At 24.5% G+C, this 18,483-nt stretch overlaps 2 protein-coding genes across 3 annotated transcripts; both read left to right on the top strand.

Annotated features, from left to right (window-relative positions):
- Positions 1-6,115: 6,115 nt before the first annotated feature.
- On the top strand, positions 6,116-17,008 carry LOC129615506 (apyrase). 2 transcript variants are annotated; one of them, XM_055530767.1, is made up of 8 exons: positions 6,116-6,428; positions 14,654-14,879; positions 14,940-15,137; positions 15,206-15,614; positions 15,770-15,927; positions 15,992-16,058; positions 16,278-16,665; positions 16,829-17,008. In XM_055530767.1, the coding sequence occupies exons 1-8, from the start codon at positions 6,289-6,291 to the stop codon at positions 16,920-16,922; spliced, it is 1,680 nt and encodes a 559-aa protein (XP_055386742.1). In that variant the 5' UTR covers positions 6,116-6,288; the 3' UTR covers positions 16,923-17,008. The 2 variants fall into 2 exon arrangements, with proteins under 2 accessions (XP_055386742.1, XP_055386741.1); XM_055530766.1 differs by having other exon boundaries at positions 6,119-6,428; positions 15,992-16,088.
- LOC129615507 (GTP cyclohydrolase 1-like) lies at positions 6,903-8,577 on the top strand. The gene has a single exon (XM_055530768.1). The coding sequence runs from the start codon at positions 7,296-7,298 to the stop codon at positions 8,190-8,192; it is 897 nt and encodes a 298-aa protein (XP_055386743.1). The 5' UTR covers positions 6,903-7,295; the 3' UTR covers positions 8,193-8,577.
- Positions 17,009-18,483: the final 1,475 nt, after the last annotated feature.

The following is an 18,483-nucleotide window of genomic DNA, read 5'->3' as shown; positions in this document are numbered from 1 at the left end:
AAAATTTGATCTCTTACATATAAAAAAAACCGGCGAGCGATTGATATAAATACCTTTGAAAATGAAAGATAAATTTTAATTGACTTAAAACTTAAAGGTATTCATGTTATAGAATACTTATAACTGGATGATACCGATTCTTAATATTACATGTAAAGTTCTTATAAATTTCTTTAGTTTTAAAAACAATTTTATATTTCATGTAATTATGAAAAATCTTTTAAGTCTACTATATATTTTTTAGCACTTTTCCAAAAAATTTTTTAAAAAAAGTGCTTATTAGTTTCACTCTGTCCGTCCGGCCGTCCGTCTGTCCGTGTGTCTATTTACAAAACTTCTACACATTTGAAGATAGAAGATAGAACCCTTGAAGATAGCTGAAATTTTATATGTACATAGATCTTTACTAGAAATTTATTTTCGTAGAACAAAATTTTTACCTATCTTCCCCCTCTAGAAGTTATACTCCCCCAAAACCCTAAAAATGGCCTTTTTTAACTATTTGTTGAATGAAACCATAAGCATTTTTTAAAAATTTTTCAAACGCAGAAAGGCAGTGGGTTCCTTCTCCCAGCGCGATATACTATAGTGAAACTTTAGAAAAACAAAATGGCCGTTCAAATTTACCGTTATCTAAAGTCCTTTCTTTCCAAATTTTTGATTTCGTTTTTCTTCTAGACCCCAGCCTGTAGAAGCTTGAAATTTTAGGGGCTTTTAGACATTAACAAGTAGTTCATTTCTTTGAAGAAAATTTTTTTCCATCTCCACCCCCTCTCAAGTTATGGCTTCTTGAAATTTGTAAAATTTGAATTTTTGACACCTTATATTTCCGAAACCGCAAGCTTTTTCAAATATCTATAAACACAGAAAGCTAACGGTAAATACCATGACATTAAAAAATATAATTATTTTTCTTAACTCACTCAATTAACCCTTAAAATCGAGCATTATGTTAACCCCACTTTATATTAATTTTTGCTTTATTTCAAAGACTGCATAAATCGTCCATCCTAAATATATGCAATCTTAGAAATAGTTTTGTATATGAATGAAAATAATTTTAATAGTGTGATAGGAATACATAGACTGTATTTAAAAGCAGAATTTTCACTTGTTGAATTGAAAAGTGCTACAATACAAACCATTGGTTTGACCCAACTTTATTAGTTAGGAAGAAGGATTTGACATTTTCATGGTCTTATTAGAATTTATTTATAAAAATATAAATCCTATACTGACCCATCCACTGATCATATATTATGTTTTCTTATATTTGCTACAGTCTCACAGTCTAATATTTTCTAGTTCCGATGTGATTCATTTTATATAGTTAAACTCGTCATAGAATGCTAATAATATTCAATAAGGCAAATGTCATCACATACTTTTTCTATGCTCTTTCACAAGTCAAAATTAAATATTTAAAATAGTCATAGCATATATAAGAATTCCATCGAAAATATATACATACATACATATTACTTGTTGCATGTCTTGTCATTCAGATTTTTAGAAGTGAAAATATTTTGAAATGTTTGGTTTATAACAGTTTGAAAGATTTAATTAATAATTTGGAACGGCGAAACATTTAATTCAAATATTTCAAAATTGATTCTATGTATCTAAAATTTGTAAAAATTATGTAATAATTTTTTTTGAATTAATTTAAATTTTAATATGAAAAATTAACAAAAGCGTACCCGAATTTTCCCATGTTTCAAATTTTAAAAAAAAAAATTTTATAAATTTGCTTTCTTCCTTAAATCTTTTTAATTAAAAAATCTATGTGATTCTAATTTTAAAATTGCATTATAAGAATTTACTCACTCACTACACAAGTAGAAAAGTGAGGTAGAGAATTTTAGATTCACCTAAATGGAGAAGAAATGCATAATTAAAATATTACTCGTAACTACATTGTAGATGGTAGAATATACATCACAAAATACTGTTTTATAAAATAAATTATTAGTCTATAATAAATATTTTGACTGTAAAATAATTTGAAATATTTCTATGGATACATTAGGTAACACAAATATTGTACACACAATATGTATATGTAAATAAATGCCTTTATAAATATTATTATTTTTTAAATACAAATACTGTTATGTAACCTTTGCTTAAATTTTAATTGGGACAAATATAATAAGAAATTTTTTTCGTAAAGTATAATTTAACAGAAATTCAATCTGAATCAACAAATTTAAATTATCTTAAATTTTTTCATTTTTATTTTTTACACCGTATCATATCAGCATAATATCATTTACATAAACAACATTTATATTTTGTCATAAATATGTATGTATGTACAAGCAGTACATATTGGCTAACACATTAATACAATATTGATTCAATATCGAATTATTGTAGTATAAAGCATAAAATTTCAAGCAGCGGTCATAAAGCATAAATTACAGATAATTACAACGATATGGCAATTCTATCAAATTTATTTGTTATTATAATGCATGTACGTACATACATATAGAACGCATTTTCATATCATAATATTATGTAATTTGAATAACTGATGTGAGACATATTTTATAATATCAATTAACATTAAGATTAAAATAACCAGAATATTTGATATTTTATGTGGTTGTTGAGACATTATTGGTTCTTCAAATTATATTCAATCATTATACTTTTGTCCCACATTTATTATTTTATTTATTTGATTTAATGTTACAATATCAGATTTAATTAGTACACTGACTATATTGCAAAAGTTAAAATTCTTTAAAGTGATCTCGTATCATATAAAATTACAAAACATAAAAAAAAAATTGTTTATATTATTGCTTTTAATTATAGTTCTTTAATTTTAATATTATTAACATTATTATTGAAAAACATTAACTTCTTTGATAAAAAAAAATTAAATTAAAAAGTTTTGTTAAATAATAAAAGAAAACAAATTTTTACTTATGGATATATGTATGTAAATAAAATCTAAATTTTTGTGGTTTACAAGAAAAACTGCCTAAGTCAAAAAAAAATGTGATTCGAGTTAAGTTGAATGAAAATTGAATTGTTATACCCGTGCGAACGTATGTTCGGACGGTATACTAAACTTGCCTTACCGTCTGTAACGCTAAAAAATAATGGTCTGAGATATAGACTCAAGTGTATGTTTTTGATCAACTTCGAATTCAAAGGCGATTCAGCTTTGTCTATCCGTGTGTCCATCCGTTCGTCCCAACGATAACTCAAAAACCAATTGAGCTAAGTTCACCAAATTTTCACATATGATTTATTGTAATAAGTGCCAGAATCCAATTAAAAATGGGCATGATCAGGGTACCGGTTCGGGCAGCTGCCATACAACTTCAAAATTTATTTGGATATATCTCAGAAACTATAGAAGCTGTATTATAGAAATTTTACGCAAACGAATATATTAGTAGGGCCAATGTGTCTCATAAAAGTCGTTGGTTTTACTTGGCTCCTTCTGGTACCTGCCATACAACTTCAAGAGTTATTTGGCTGTATCTCAGAAACTATATAAGCTATGGTATTGAAACTTCACACAAACGAATATACCAGTAGGGCCAATGTGTTTGATAAAAGTCGTTGAAATTGCTGGGCTCTTTCTGGTAGCTATCATACAACTTCAACAGTAGTTTGGCCATATCTAAGAGAATATTGAAACCGCAGTACTGAAATTTTGCATAAAATAATACGGTAACTTAAAGTCATAGTCTGTTCCATAGTTAGCTAAGATATATTTTTACCCACATAGGATAACAAATTCGCACGGGTATTACAGAGTTGGCACGGCCAACTCTATTTATTCTATTTTTGAGTTGTTTCTTTTTTAGCTTTGTTCATAATTTGTGGACTAAATGAATAATCGCTAAACTTCATCTCATAATAAAACTTATAAAAAAATCAAATTTTAATGCAAACAGCTGTGAAGCTTGATTTTGAAGTTAAGATTTAAGTTTGGAAAAAAAAATTGATTTGGTCGACTTCTAGGCTAAATACATATATGTACAATTTGATACATAAATGAAACTGATTAAAATAATGTAGTAGCTAGATTGAATTTCGAAGTGGTATTTTCAATTGTTAAAAGGAAAAGTGCTTCTTTACAAAGAACTGATTTGACCTAACTTTATTTCATTTAAAACGTAATTTGAAAAGAAAAAGTAAAATGCTAAAATCAAAAGTTAAAAATTAAACTATGCATTTTCTAGAAATCTAGAGTAAGTATACAGAGTTTTAGGTGGTTGTTACTTGTAATCATAGAATTCTTTAAAGTTTTCAAATGTATGTGTGAATGGTAAAGTGTTCAAAAAACTATCATAAAATTTAATTTTTTACGTTTAACATTTTATTTGAAATTTATTTATAAAAATATTTAAATCTTGCAACTCCACAAAATGTGAAGATGAAATATAAAGTTAACGATTATGATAACTATAATTGCAAACTTAATTATTAAATTTAAATTATATTTGTTAAATATACAAAATGAAGTATATTGTATAAATTAAGGTTAAAATAAAAAAAATTCTTAAAATCACGAGGCTTTTTGTGGAAAATAATTTAGCCTGTATAAAAAGTATAAAAATTTTATTAAGAGAGTAAATTTTCAATTGCAAAAAAAAACATATTTCGCTTATAACTGGAATAAGGATATGTGAAATTGTCTGAAAATATTGCATAATATAAATAAAAAGCTTACATTTCAACTTCCTTATGACGCAACATTCAATACTAATTTCTGTAATTTGTTTTGTTCTTGTGTTTCTTTTTAAATTAACGGTTTTGTGACGTAAGCAAGATCATTAACAATCTTTTTTATTTAATTTTAAATAAATTAAATTGTTTATTATTTCAATTTAATGTTATTTTTAAAACTTATGATTCAATTTCCTGCAAGGTATTTAAAAAAAATATTGGTATAATAAAATCATATTACACACGAAAAACTTATTTTGAATAATTTAAATTCTCCAAATTTAACATTAATATTTACAGTGGTAATTTACTAGAGAATGTGAGTGATTCATTATATAAATTTCATGTAACTTTAACTAGGCATAAGTATACTTTTTTTAAATAAGCTTTGATGTTCATAATTTCCCTATGTTGCTTAAAAACGGAAACTAAAAATAAAAGATATAAAAAAACAAACATAATGATTATTTACTTGTCAAAAATTTTAACATAACAGTGAAAAAACACACCGTAATTGTAACATTTAAAAAAAAGAATAAGAGAGAAGACAAACTCTAAGATCATTACGTATTGCCACGCAGAAATAAATTTTAGTCGAATGGTTGATTCAGTAGCTGTTAGAGAGACAATATTTTAGAATTAAAATGACAGTTTTACTGAAAATTCACGTAATGTATGTAAATGTTTGAATCTGTGAAGGTGATGTATAAGTTGATGAAAACGCATAAAAAATTGAAAGTGCCCATTACCTCTCAAACATTTCACAATTTTGACGGGCATGACATACGTAAAAATCAGAACTGTTTATAAAATGCATGTTTATAGCAAGAATAAATGAGCAATGTTCTTCTAAGGAATTTTTGCAACCCGAATAAACTACATATAGCTGTTTGTTTCTGCATTCAGGGTCAAGTTGCAAAATATTATGCTTATTATGCAAATGTTTCTGTGTATAAAATTTGTATATAACCCAAAATGCGGAGCCCAGAATAATCGGAAAATAAATTTGTTTTCTAAAAAATTAAAATACGTTAGAGAAAAGTTATTCGCCATAACGTTACGTTTAATTGTTAATATGTGTATTGCTTATCATCGCTTAAACTCAATAAAAATTTAAAATTTAGGAAATCGCTTAGACTAGTTATAAATTTTTACTGCGTTACAAACGAAAATACAAAATAAATAACAGCTTTTGGGTATTATGCATAAGGTTATAAAAACTGTTATCAGTAATCAGTTCCTATTATCTTCCTATAAAATTATTACCGAAACATCATACTTTCATTTAAAATTTAAATTTTATTAATTTTTAGTCGTTCTTTTTAAGTGAATTAGTCTAGTCGCTAAATTCTATAAAATAAATTATGTACATTTTATTCAATTAATTATATATGAGAAAAGTAAAAGGAAAAAATATTGGCAATAATAATTTTGCATTAATTTGTTAAAAATTTTATTATTATTATAATTATTTAAATGTTTAATTAATTAAAATTTATTTTCCAAATATAATTATACTAAATTTATTTCAATACATGCAGATACACAAAGATATTTTAGTACCAATAAAAAGTCTGAAAAAATATAGTTATGATTCTTAAAATAAAGTGTCTTATATTAAGTACTTTGATTTTTAACACGGTCAATAGTTTTCCGCAGTTTACAATAACAAAATCTAATGATGATTTATTCCCCTTGTCTATAATTCACGTGAATGATTTTCATGCAAGGTTAGTTTTTTTTTCAATATTTATTTAATGTACTATATACGAGTACTAGTGTAGTATGTGATATTGTTTGTGCTATGTTTTGTAAATTTATGTACTCGTATTGTCTTGCTAGTTACATTCAAAGTTTTGTATATAAAATTAAATTCGATCATAAATAATAACTAAAGAAATTCAATTGAATTATTAATAGCAGCGATATTCTGTGCAACAAATCTATTCTAACATTAATTATTTAATGTACTTTATACATTAACTTGGTAGGTAAATTAAAAGCAAAAAGAAAACATAAAAAAAATCGTTATTTTAACTTAATGTATGTACATTGAGAATGTTGATACATATATAAACCTATAAATATTATTGTATGTCGGTTTGTAAAATTTATAAGAAAAAAAAATAAGAAAGAATTATGATCTAAACGTGATCGAGTTATAAGTCAGTGTTTTAGTTCTTTTATTTTAGTTTAGTGTTGAGTCGCGTCGAGGTGATGTTTTAAAACGAAAAACATAAAAAACAGTAAATAATTAAAAAAAAACATAATTAAATCAAATCAAATTAAATTTTTAAGGATAACCACTCATTCAAACGACAACAGTAAAACTCATCTATACATTAATGAACTTAGTCCTGGATTAATAAAAAAACAAAAAAACTAGAAGTGAAAAATTCCTGCCATATATTCGTTACCACAATATTTTCATACATTTAAAGTGCTCTCCAATTCTCTTAGTGAATAAAAAATTAAAAAAAGAGATAAAAATTATTCTCGTATAACATAAAAAATAACTTTAATTTTTCAATTTAAAAAAGAAAAATTCTCTGAAATTAATCTTTAAACAAAATAATCGAAGTTTTTTATTTTTGAAAATGAGTAAATTAAGCCGTCAATTATCAGATTTATCAGATTTAAGTGCTAGTGAATTGAATGAAGCAATTGATGATACCAATTTTCCTCATACTAATGTTACAACACAATGTGGTCGTAGTAATAATAGTAGCAAAATTTATGAGATAATACAAAATGATGGTGAGTCATCTGAAAATGATATAACTGATATTAATAATCATTCATCATTAAATGATATAACTGAAACAACAACAAAAATTATTAATGGATTAATTAATAACAATAATAATAATAACAACAGCAATAACAATATTAAAAGTACATTAAATATAGATACAAATAAAAAACCGACACGTGAAGCTTTATTACCTGAACTATCATCATCATATCGTTTATTATTAAGTGGTTTAGGTGAGGATCCAACACGTCAAGGTCTATTAAAAACACCAGAACGTGCTGCAAAAGCAATGTTATTTTTTACAAAAGGATATGATCAAAGTATAGAAGATGTTCTTAATGGAGCAATATTTGATGAAAATCATGATGAAATGGTTGTTGTTAAAGATATTGAATTTTTTTCAATGTGTGAACATCATTTAGTACCATTTTATGGTCGCGTATCAATCGGCTATTTACCATGCAATAAAATTTTGGGCTTAAGTAAATTAGCTAGAATAGTTGAAATATTTTCAAGGCGTTTACAAGTACAAGAACGTTTATCAAAACAAATTGCGGTTGCTGTAACACATGCTGTACAACCAGCTGGTGTTGCTGTCGTTATAGAAGGTGTACATATGTGTATGGTAATGCGTGGTGTACAAAAGATTAACAGTAAAACTGTAACATCAACAATGTTAGGTGTTTTTCGTGATGATCCAAAAACCCGTGAAGAATTTTTAAATTTAGTTAACAAATAGTAAAAAATATTGAAAGAGGACAAAAAAAAAGAAATAATAAAAAAAATAAAAGAACTCAGAAATCTGAAATGGATTTTTAAATTGGAGTAGAATGAATTATTAAAATATTAAGCAATAATGAAAAAAAGTTTACAAATAAGAAAATTCTGCTTATCCTTAAATTAGCAATACACTCCCCTTTTCAATTTTCTTAAATATGTCAACCTACACACGCGTATCACTGGTTTTCTTTCAAACAAAAAAAACAGCAAAACAAAATAAAGTTAATGTGCAATATTTTAATAAAAAAATTATTATTAATATTAAAATTCTATCTAAGTATTGTAATTGAATTGTAAAAAATCTAATATTAAAAGTTATGTATAATAAAATGAAGAAAAAAATTAATTACATTAAAAACTATTATCTTTTATTCATAGAATTTAGTTCCGTTTTTTTTATCATTTTTTTAAGTTAATAAAGTAAGTTATACACATATAAACCTTTTAAAAATCGAGCTCATTAAAAAAAAATAAAATTAATCAAACCACTTTTTAAATGTTTGTTCAATATACAATAAGTAAAATCTCAAAGCTTTCATTTGTACTTTATATAGGAACTCATAAATTAACTTACAATACAAATAAAATTATTGTAAATCGTGCTTAACAAATGTCCTATATAAAAACTAAAAATTAAAATATTGGATAAAATTCCTGCAATAAATTTTACTATGTCAAGCACCCCCATGTCATTTTATTAATTTAAAATTAAAAGTATAATATATTCTATGTTAATATTTAAATTTTTAAAATTCAATAAATTGAATCATTATAAAACAATTAACCTGACTTCCATAGTTATAAAGCGTACTAAGTTTTAATTAATCATAGAAATAAATTTACAATTACAATAAGTTGGAATATTTGTAAGTGTTTTATAAAAATATTTTACAAATATTTTTCTATAAGTAATATTGTAACACATTATAGGATTTTATAATTAATAATCAATTCTAATAGTGAGATAAAATATATAACAAAAATTTCGATAAACTTAACAATTTCATCATTTTTAATTGCTTTGCTTAAAAACGTTAAATTTTTCAAGGGTAAATTAATTATTTTTCAATTTACTAATGATATGATTTAAAGTTGAACTTTTAATTTTCTAAAAAAGAGAACACTTTAAAAAAATTCCAATTTATTTCTATTGATTAAATTAAGCTATTTGAATTTTAAATATTCTAATCATATTCCTCAAATTAATTTTATTATAAAAACCGCCAGCTTTTTTAACTCTTAGAATCAAAATCCTTAAAACGTATATTAGCTCACCTATTTTATTTTAGTAGTTTACATGCTATCAATTTTGTTTGAAAAACTTATATAAAAAAGATTAAACGAGTTTAACAGATATTTAAGTAAACTAAATAAATTAAATTTGAAAAACAAAATATTAATTTATAATCGCAGCTATATACTTTGAGATTAAAAAAACAAAAATAGTGTATCCTAATACTTGTAATGTATCTTTATAAAATGCTCTTAAATATTTTTAAAATTTTATATTCGCATATTTAAAATATTTAAAAAATTAGAAACTAGCAGAACTTGACATATATTTAGGATAAACTATGAGCTTAATGAACAACATAAAAATTATTTGAAAATTTCAAATATTTTAAAATTTTATTTATTCTCTATGCTATAAAAAATATTAAGCAAGACAATTAAGAACAAAAACACTTAAACAAATGTCTCATGAAACATATGGTTGTATGTATGGATATGAGAATGTATAACAAATCTAATTTACCATTATTGAATAATTATCATCTTTTATAAAAAAATCAATTAGAAACTATTTTATATAAAAAAAACTATAGATATTTTTTAGTTGACCAGATCAACTGAAGGATACATGATTGCGTTGATAATCGCAGTTATAACAATAATTACTTATATTTTACATTAAATAAATACAGAAAACTTATTATTAGATGATATTTAGCAAAAAAATTAGCTTTACATATATGAAATTTAATAATTAATTTGGTAGTTAAACAACTGCACTGGAAAGTATCTTGACTCACAAAAAAACATTTTATTAATCACCATATTCTGGTAACAGTATCGCATAATATTTTGGTAAATGTATATGTGAGAGTTAAGCTTACAACTTTGACGTGATATTAAATGTTAAAATCATCACGTGTGGTTTGTAAAAATTTTTATACCACGTGATAACACATAATTTTTTATCACCTCAATGTTTATATTCGATAGACCATCATGGGAAGGTCTTTTAGTTTAAAACTTAAGGTGAGATCGAAAAACCGGAAGAAAATTTACGTTTTATTTTAATATTTAAATACTTATATTCCAAATTTTTTTACAGTAGTGTAGGAAATTTCAAAGGATTTTAACTATTCCGAATATGTTGAGTCATGCATAACTTTACAAAATTATCTTAAAAAAATTGCTAAAAATCTGAGTATTGCTTTTTAATTTTTAATTAGCTATTAATACTACCAACCTAAAAGCATTTCTTGTTTGTATAAGAAGTGCATCATTATAAAAGTGTGTTTGTGTTGAAAACTCAACATTAAAATATTTAGTGCAAATACAATTCTTTCCTCATCAAATATAGTTCAATCATATTCATCATTTTCCTTTGATTGAATTGAATACTAGTTTTGTTATTAACTAGACATTTTTACTATTGCAAATTAGTACTTAATGTATGACAAATTTTTTCTGTATGAAAAAATAAAATTGAAAAACAAATTATTTAGCAGTTTCTTGTGTGCATAAGAATGTCGATATTTTATATTCAATTTCTCAATATTATAAATGCTAAAGTAAATTTATAACAATCAATATGAAATGTACACAATAACCAAAGCCAACCTTGAAAAGACTGCAAATAAAAATTCTCAATAATTTGAACCGATTTAATAAGGTTGTCATTGAAAAACTATTCAATAATTACGGTCATTAAAACTTTAAGTGTCTGTCAAAGTCAAATACTATTCTAAAGTTTTAGCATATGTATATATACTTATAGTTGAATACGCTTTAACATTCAATTATATTATTGTGCTTACGAGTAACTATAAAATGATTTACTTTTAAGTTCCACTTAAAAAAAAACAAAGATAATCGTAATATCATAAATTAATTAGTCAAAAATTATTCTCTTATGAATAAATTAAAAACAGAACAAAAAAACCTAAAAAATTAGTAATGTTAAAAAAAAATCACTTTGTTTTGTGATACTTACACGCTATAGGTATTTTAAAGTGAAAAAAGGTAAAAAAAATATTGATACGAATTCAAACGTATCGAGGTCAACATAAAATGTGCAAAAACTGTAATTATAATTAACGCGAATTTTCAAGTGATTATACAACAATTTTTTCATTTTATTAATTTATTAATAAAGAATCGGAATAGCAAAACAAAAAATATTTTTATATAAACTTTTAAAGTAGAAAAAATTCTATTTAGCTACATAGCCTTATTTTGATAGTAAGTAACGCTTATTGAATTTACCTTAACCTTCAATAAATAAATATTTTGGAATGTAATCAATTAAGTATGTAATTACATTATTGTTTCTTTAACATTAAGAAACTATATTAATAAAAATTTTAAAATTAAATTTAATATACGTTGTGAGAAAAAAGAACGAAGATCCTTTAAATTTTTCAAATTACCACACTAATTCATTCACAAATTACCACAACAATTCATTTGTAAGAACATAATATTTTTTAAAATATTGTGAACCTTTTAATATATGCTAAAGCTAGCATAATTGCATCAGTAATCATTTACGTTATTCACATCAAAAATGGAATGCGTGCACTTACCTACTTTACTTTAAAATTTTCCCTTATTGAATTTTTAATTTGGATTCAAGTCTTTTAAGACTTGAAGCTATATGGAATATTTTAATAGCAACTTTGTTTAATTTCTCCTGGAATAATGATAAACTTGATTAGAATAAGAATTCAAGTATATTACAGAACCGTTGCTTACTTCAAATTTTTCTTTGAGTTATCAAAATTTATTTTGAGCCGCTGAATTTGTAAGACCAACTGAGTTTGAAGATTTTTCAACAATTGAATAAAATGCACGTTGCAAAATTGGAAAAATTAAATGAACTTTGAAGAGAAATATTAAAATATTGTGGCATTTGTTGGGGTTGCTTTTATCCAGCTTTTGTATTTATCCGTATTTCATTTATGCTTTTAAATTTATATGAAAATACAGTAATTTTCAAACCTTTTAACCATTAACATTCCATAACTTTTAATCCTGCTTTGTTAAGCAATGAGCAAACGTAATCGAATATTCAGCTAAAGGCTGTCGAAAGTATAGTTTAAAAAATTTATTTAAAAATAGAAAATTATTTCAAAATTAAAAGTTTTTAAAACAGCGCAATAAAATTATACCTTACGAAAGGTGTTCCTTGCGAAGAATCTTCATATTGTCTCCAATAAAAATAAGAATACTCTCGAGAATAGCCTTTTTCTTCTAGTAAGTACAAAACTTTACAATACTACCAATATTATAAGAGACTTGCTTTTAATTAACACAATTAGAACTGCTACAGAATTTGTAACAGAAATTATAAAAAGCGCTGGTGTAACTTAGCAATCAAAGAAGCAACCTTGTTTCACTTGTGATACTAAAAATAGATGGGAACTATAAATCACTAAAGAAATATTCTTATTTCAGCAAATTAATGTCCCAAAAGAAAACAGTACATATTTTTGTATATTATTAGAAATTTTTTCAACACTCTGAAATACAGCAATAATGAAATTTAAAAAAGTTATTTAAATTTAACTCATGCTACTTTTTTTTTAACCAAGATCTAATAACTGACATGTACATATAATAATAATAATTTTTATCAAACTATTATTAAATTTATTGAAAAAGTATACAACCTTTCGTGTATCAAATCAAAGACAAAACACTTGTATTAAAAAAATCTGTAAAAGTAGAATTTAAAACGTGTATAAATTAAGCAAAATCAATTCAATTTCTGTTATTCTAACATATAATATACAGAAATGTATATATTTAAGTTGATTATTTAAAAGCTACTACACACAGAATTAACCCCAAAATGCTTATGTACATTTGTACACGAAAAATATTAATACAATTAACATATAAACATAAAATTAATTTCATTAATAATTCAAAGCAATATGTAAGACTTTTATAATTGTCAATTAAAATTCATATTTATGTAGATTATTTTATTTAACTAATATAATAATTAATTAACAAACTAAATATTGCATTCCAATTATAATATGCGAGCTTAAAGTAAAGTGATTTCCGTATAAAATACCTACCAATTAATTGAATACATGTTTAGTAAATAGTATTATGCAAAAGATGATGAAATACTGAAATTAAAGAGACACAATAATACATCAATTTGAAATAATTGCAATATTTAATAAGTTAGAATGAAACAATTCCTTTCATTTGTTTACTATTTTAATAATATCTGTTGGAATTACAACTTTCTTTGTATTTGAATTTATATTGAAAGCAAACAGATACGAAAAAATAATATCAAGGGAGTTGTTCCTTTCTTAACATTTATAAAAAAATTTTAAAATTCAATCTGAAAATACTCTATTTTTCAATATTTAAACATATTCGACAATACAGTTTCAATAATTATACTAAATTTATATATGTACAATCTAAAGTACTGAAATTTATGATTCATCCCTGATAAAAATTCATTTATTCTAACTAATATCCTGAAACTCTGAATCAATATATGAATGCATGGTACTGAGGTAAAATCAGGTACTCGAATTTTGTTTGGCGTCTGAAACAAATAATCTAATAAATAGTTTTCTTATTATTTCTCTACACAACAGATTTAAAAATATATTTAGTGCTTATTTTTAAAGTGTGAAGGAATATAACATACAAACTGAGTACAAAATACGAGTATATCACCATGAACACAGTCCCTTCTTGGTTTTACAACTGTAACTACTTATATTTCTTACTTGTATTCATAAATTAACATGTGCATAAAAGTATATACATATGTATATACTTTTATAATTTAAAGGTTACTCAAGAATTATGCAATATTGCAACAAAATTTTAGTGTAGCATTTTTATCTAGTATCGGGTTAGTATCATAAACGTGCCTATGCTTAAACAGTTAACTTATAATGGACAAATATTATTTAACATTTACTAATTACATTGGAAGGCAAATTACCTTAACACATTTTTTAACAAATTTTTTGTAGAGATTAAAACTGTTGATTGATGTAATTTATATTTTTTCATTTAAAAATTTACAAACGTAATAATTGAGGTTAAATACATAAAATATTCATTTTAAGAAATTTTGCTAACATACGGTTTCCATCAAAAATAATAAAACCAGAAAATCTAATTTCTATTTGTTTCGTTTTACAGGTTTGAAGAAGTCGATCCTTGGGGTGGTCCATGCAAAAGTGGTAGCCAATGTGTCGGAGGCTACTCTAGAGTAGTATACAAAATTAAGGAGCTAAAAGAGATACGAAAAGACAAAAACCCAATTTATTTAGACGCAGGAGACAATTTTCAAGGAACACTTTGGTATAATATCGGTAGATGGAATGTAACGCAAGAATTTCTTAATTATTTACCAGCAGATGCTATTGTAAATAAAAACTATAGCAATTTAATTATATTATTATAAATTTAAAAACTTATTTTATAGACAATTGGTAACCATGAATTCGATAATGATATAGAGGGTTTAGTTCCGTTTTTAGAAGCCCTCAAAGCTCCAGTTGTTGTAGCAAATATTGATGACAGTAAAGAGCCAACTATACATAATTTGTATAACAAATCAGTAGTTATTGAAAAAAGTGGTAGAAAAATTGGTATTATTGGTGTAATACTTGAATCAACCAATGTAAGTATTACTATTATTCATAATTAAAATTGTAATCAAATTAGATAAAAATTTATTTTATAAAACAGGAAATTTCTAATACTGGAAAATTAATATTTTTAAATGAAAGCATTTCAGTAAAAGAGGAAGCTGAAATATTAAAATCGAAAGGAGTAAATATTGTAATAGTTTTATCGCATTGTGGTTACGATGTGGATCAAATTATTGCTAAAAATGTTGGGCCCGATGTCGATGTTATTGTTGGAGCTCATTCGCACACCTTTTTATATTCAGATAGTCAATTACCCGGCCCCGACAAACCTAGAGGACCTTATCCAACTCTCGTAACGCAAGAAGATACTAATCATACTGTATTAATTTTACAAGCCTCAGCTTATTCAAAATATGTTGGAGATTTAACAGTTTATTTTGATAAAAAAGGAATTTTTCAATATTTTGAGGGGCAGCCTCATTATATAAATTCGGAGGTACCAAAAGGTAAAACAAAAATTTAATTTTTAATTCGATTTCATGTATGACTTTTAATAAAAACGTTAAATAGTATAAAGGTAGTTATTTAACGATATTGCAAATAAATTTAATCATTTCTTAAAAAAAAAGGAAAAATAATTGCAAATATTTTTCTGTTCAAGATCCGTTTATAGAAAAAGCTTTGAAACCATGGAAATCTATTATAGACACTCGAGGAAATGAATTAATTGGATACACTGCAGTTGAATTAACAAAATCCGATTGTGGATCTGGCGAATGTAATTTAGGAAATATGTTTTCTGATGCCCTTGTATATGAGGTGGATATTATATTTTGATAATTTTAAATTTTCAAAAGATTAATGAATTCAATAATATAAACAGGGTTTATCATTGCCCGTAAGTAATTCTAATTATTGGGCTAACGCATCCATTGCAATTGCAAATCAAGGTAGTTTACGGATTCCTTTAGAAAAAGGAAGTATGTTGGTACATTATTTTTAAAAGAATTAGAAAGTGCTTAAACAGTCTATTACCTTTTTTAGTTTAAATATAAAGTTGAAATTAACAATTAAAATAAAAATTAGCTAAAAAACAGTTATCTAGTTAAAAATCAAATTTTTAAATTTTGATTTTTAAATTTAAAATTTTTTAAAATTTTCAATTTAAGACTTAACATATAGCCACCTAGTAACATTATCACCATTTGAAAATAAACTTGAAGTTTTGAGTATTAAGGGAAAATATTTACTTCAAGCATTAGAGCACAGTGTCTATTCAGCAAATCATTTATCACCACTATCGTGTGCTATTGATAATGATGAAGTTAACTTTAATTTTCGAAATATGTTACAAGTATCTGGAATGAAAATTGTATACGATTTAAATAAACCGGATGATCAACGTGTTCAAAGTGTTTTAATAAGATGCTGGGAATGTCAAATACCAAGATATAATAAGCTTGAGGAAGATGAAACATATAGAATAATTACAACTAGTTTTGTCGCTGACGGAGGAGATGGTTACAGTATGATAAAAGAAAATAAATTTGATACTAGGTAGGTATATGCATATATACATACGTCTGTATAAAAATATATTAATATTTTTAAACAGACATAAACACTAAATAAAATGTAATTAAATTTTGCATTTTACATCTTCTATAAAATTTATTGAAAAAGTTATTATAATTTTTCTATTTTTTTTGTTTGTTTTTAGCGAATTTTCTTCAGATGTCGAGGCTGTAACAAATTATGTAAGACATAATTCACCAATAACAACAGGAAAAGAGGGAAGAATTCGATTTGTATAAAAAATCGATTTTGAATAAAAATAAATTTTATTAATACTTAATATATTAAGCTAGGAAAAAATTATAATAAAATGTTTATCTTCTAAATGTAAGGCAACTTTTATTGATATTTCTAACTTTATTTTCTCATTCCTATGATATTTTCCATATAATATAGCAGCTAGACAAATCAAATTTTAATTTGTCATTCTTCGAACAGAAAATCTGAAACCAATAAGTTTTTTTTACGTCGCAATAAAAACGCTACTATCAACAGTAATTTTTATTAATAACAAATTTTCAAAATGGATTATATTATTATCTAAAAATAAACAGATGAATAGATGATGAGTCTGCTCTGCGAAATTTACTTATATACATATACCATACTATGTATTAAATATATAAACAAAATTAGATCTCATATAACTTTACTTTATTTTACAAATGCGTTATAAATAATATTTTTCTTTGGTATAAAGTGTGGATTTTATACGAAATTACTCTTTATTCAAATTGATTATAATAAATGCAGTAAAAGAAAAATACCTTGAAAATTCCATTTAATCTTTTAATCAAAAATTTAATAAAATCTTGTAACGAAGGATTACCTACTTAAAAAATAATTAAATTATATGTGAAATTTAATTTAAAAAATCTTATTGAATTCTGGAAAATCTTATAAGTTTGTCACAAATAAAATTGAAGCGAATATTTTTCAGAAATTAATCATAAAAAAGGTGTATAAAAGTTCTCTCATTATTCTATACAAAATTAAAAGGTAATATGACACACGAATCAATAAATACATAAACGAAAAAAATACTAATATTCAAATAAATTATCAACTTAAAGCTAATAATTTTTTTCTTATACATAAAAAAATAATTATATATTTTATTTTTACCTTCATCTTGATTTTTCCCTTTATGTACACTAAGATAAATTAGGAGGAGGGAGGAAATAAAAAAAAAGTTATTCTTGCTTTAACGAAATACGTCCAGAGCACTAAAGAAGAATAAAAATGAAGAATAAAAATGAATGATAAAACCGACCGAAGGGCAGAATGAAACTAATAAGCTTGAAACTAAAATGTTTTTAAGAGGCTTACATTTTCTAATGTTCTTAATTGCATAAAGTTTTTTGCACTTTTTCAACAGTATTGGAAGAAAAAGTGCTTATAAAGTTATAAAAGCTCAAACTGAAACTACTCTATCTGTTCGTTTGTCCGTGCGTTTGTTTACAAAACTTCTACTGGCTTTGAGACAGGCTACACAAAAAATCTTGGCCATTGGTGCAGTGGTTATGACACCGGTCCTTTAACCGAAGAATCTCGAGTTCGAACCCCGCTCAGGTCACTTTAAAAATTTTATTTAATATTATAGCTTTAATATACAATACTTATGAAATAACAAATTAGCATACAAGTAATTTTCATATATTCATAATTAATTCCATATTAAAAATTAAGAATAATAAACAATAAATATTAATAAGCTTAAATATTAAATATAAAGAAAAAAATTACGTAACGCAATAAGTAGTGGTAGGAGTGGAAAAGGAGAAAAAAAAGTACGAAAAA

This window comes from Condylostylus longicornis, unplaced genomic scaffold, assembly GCF_029603195.1.
Source record: "Condylostylus longicornis isolate FDR11 unplaced genomic scaffold, ASM2960319v2 ptg000135l, whole genome shotgun sequence".
NCBI lineage: Eukaryota > Metazoa > Arthropoda > Insecta > Diptera > Dolichopodidae > Condylostylus > Condylostylus longicornis.
This window is presented reverse-complemented; position numbering and strand designations above follow the sequence as displayed.

Bases quoted from the DNA above. Each gene is read 5' to 3' on its own strand.
- LOC129615506 (XM_055530766.1), top strand. From the start codon at position 6,289: ATGATTCTTAAAATAAAGTGTCTTATATTAAGTACTTTGATTTTTAAC. The intron at 14,880-14,939 runs GTAAATAAAAAC...CTTATTTTATAG, and splicing joins ATTTACCAGCAGATGCTATT to ACAATTGGTAACCATGAATT. The intron at 15,138-15,205 runs GTAAGTATTACT...TTTATAAAACAG, and splicing joins TAATACTTGAATCAACCAAT to GAAATTTCTAATACTGGAAA.
- LOC129615507 (XM_055530768.1), top strand. From the start codon at position 7,296: ATGAGTAAATTAAGCCGTCAATTATCAGATTTATCAGATTTAAGTGCT.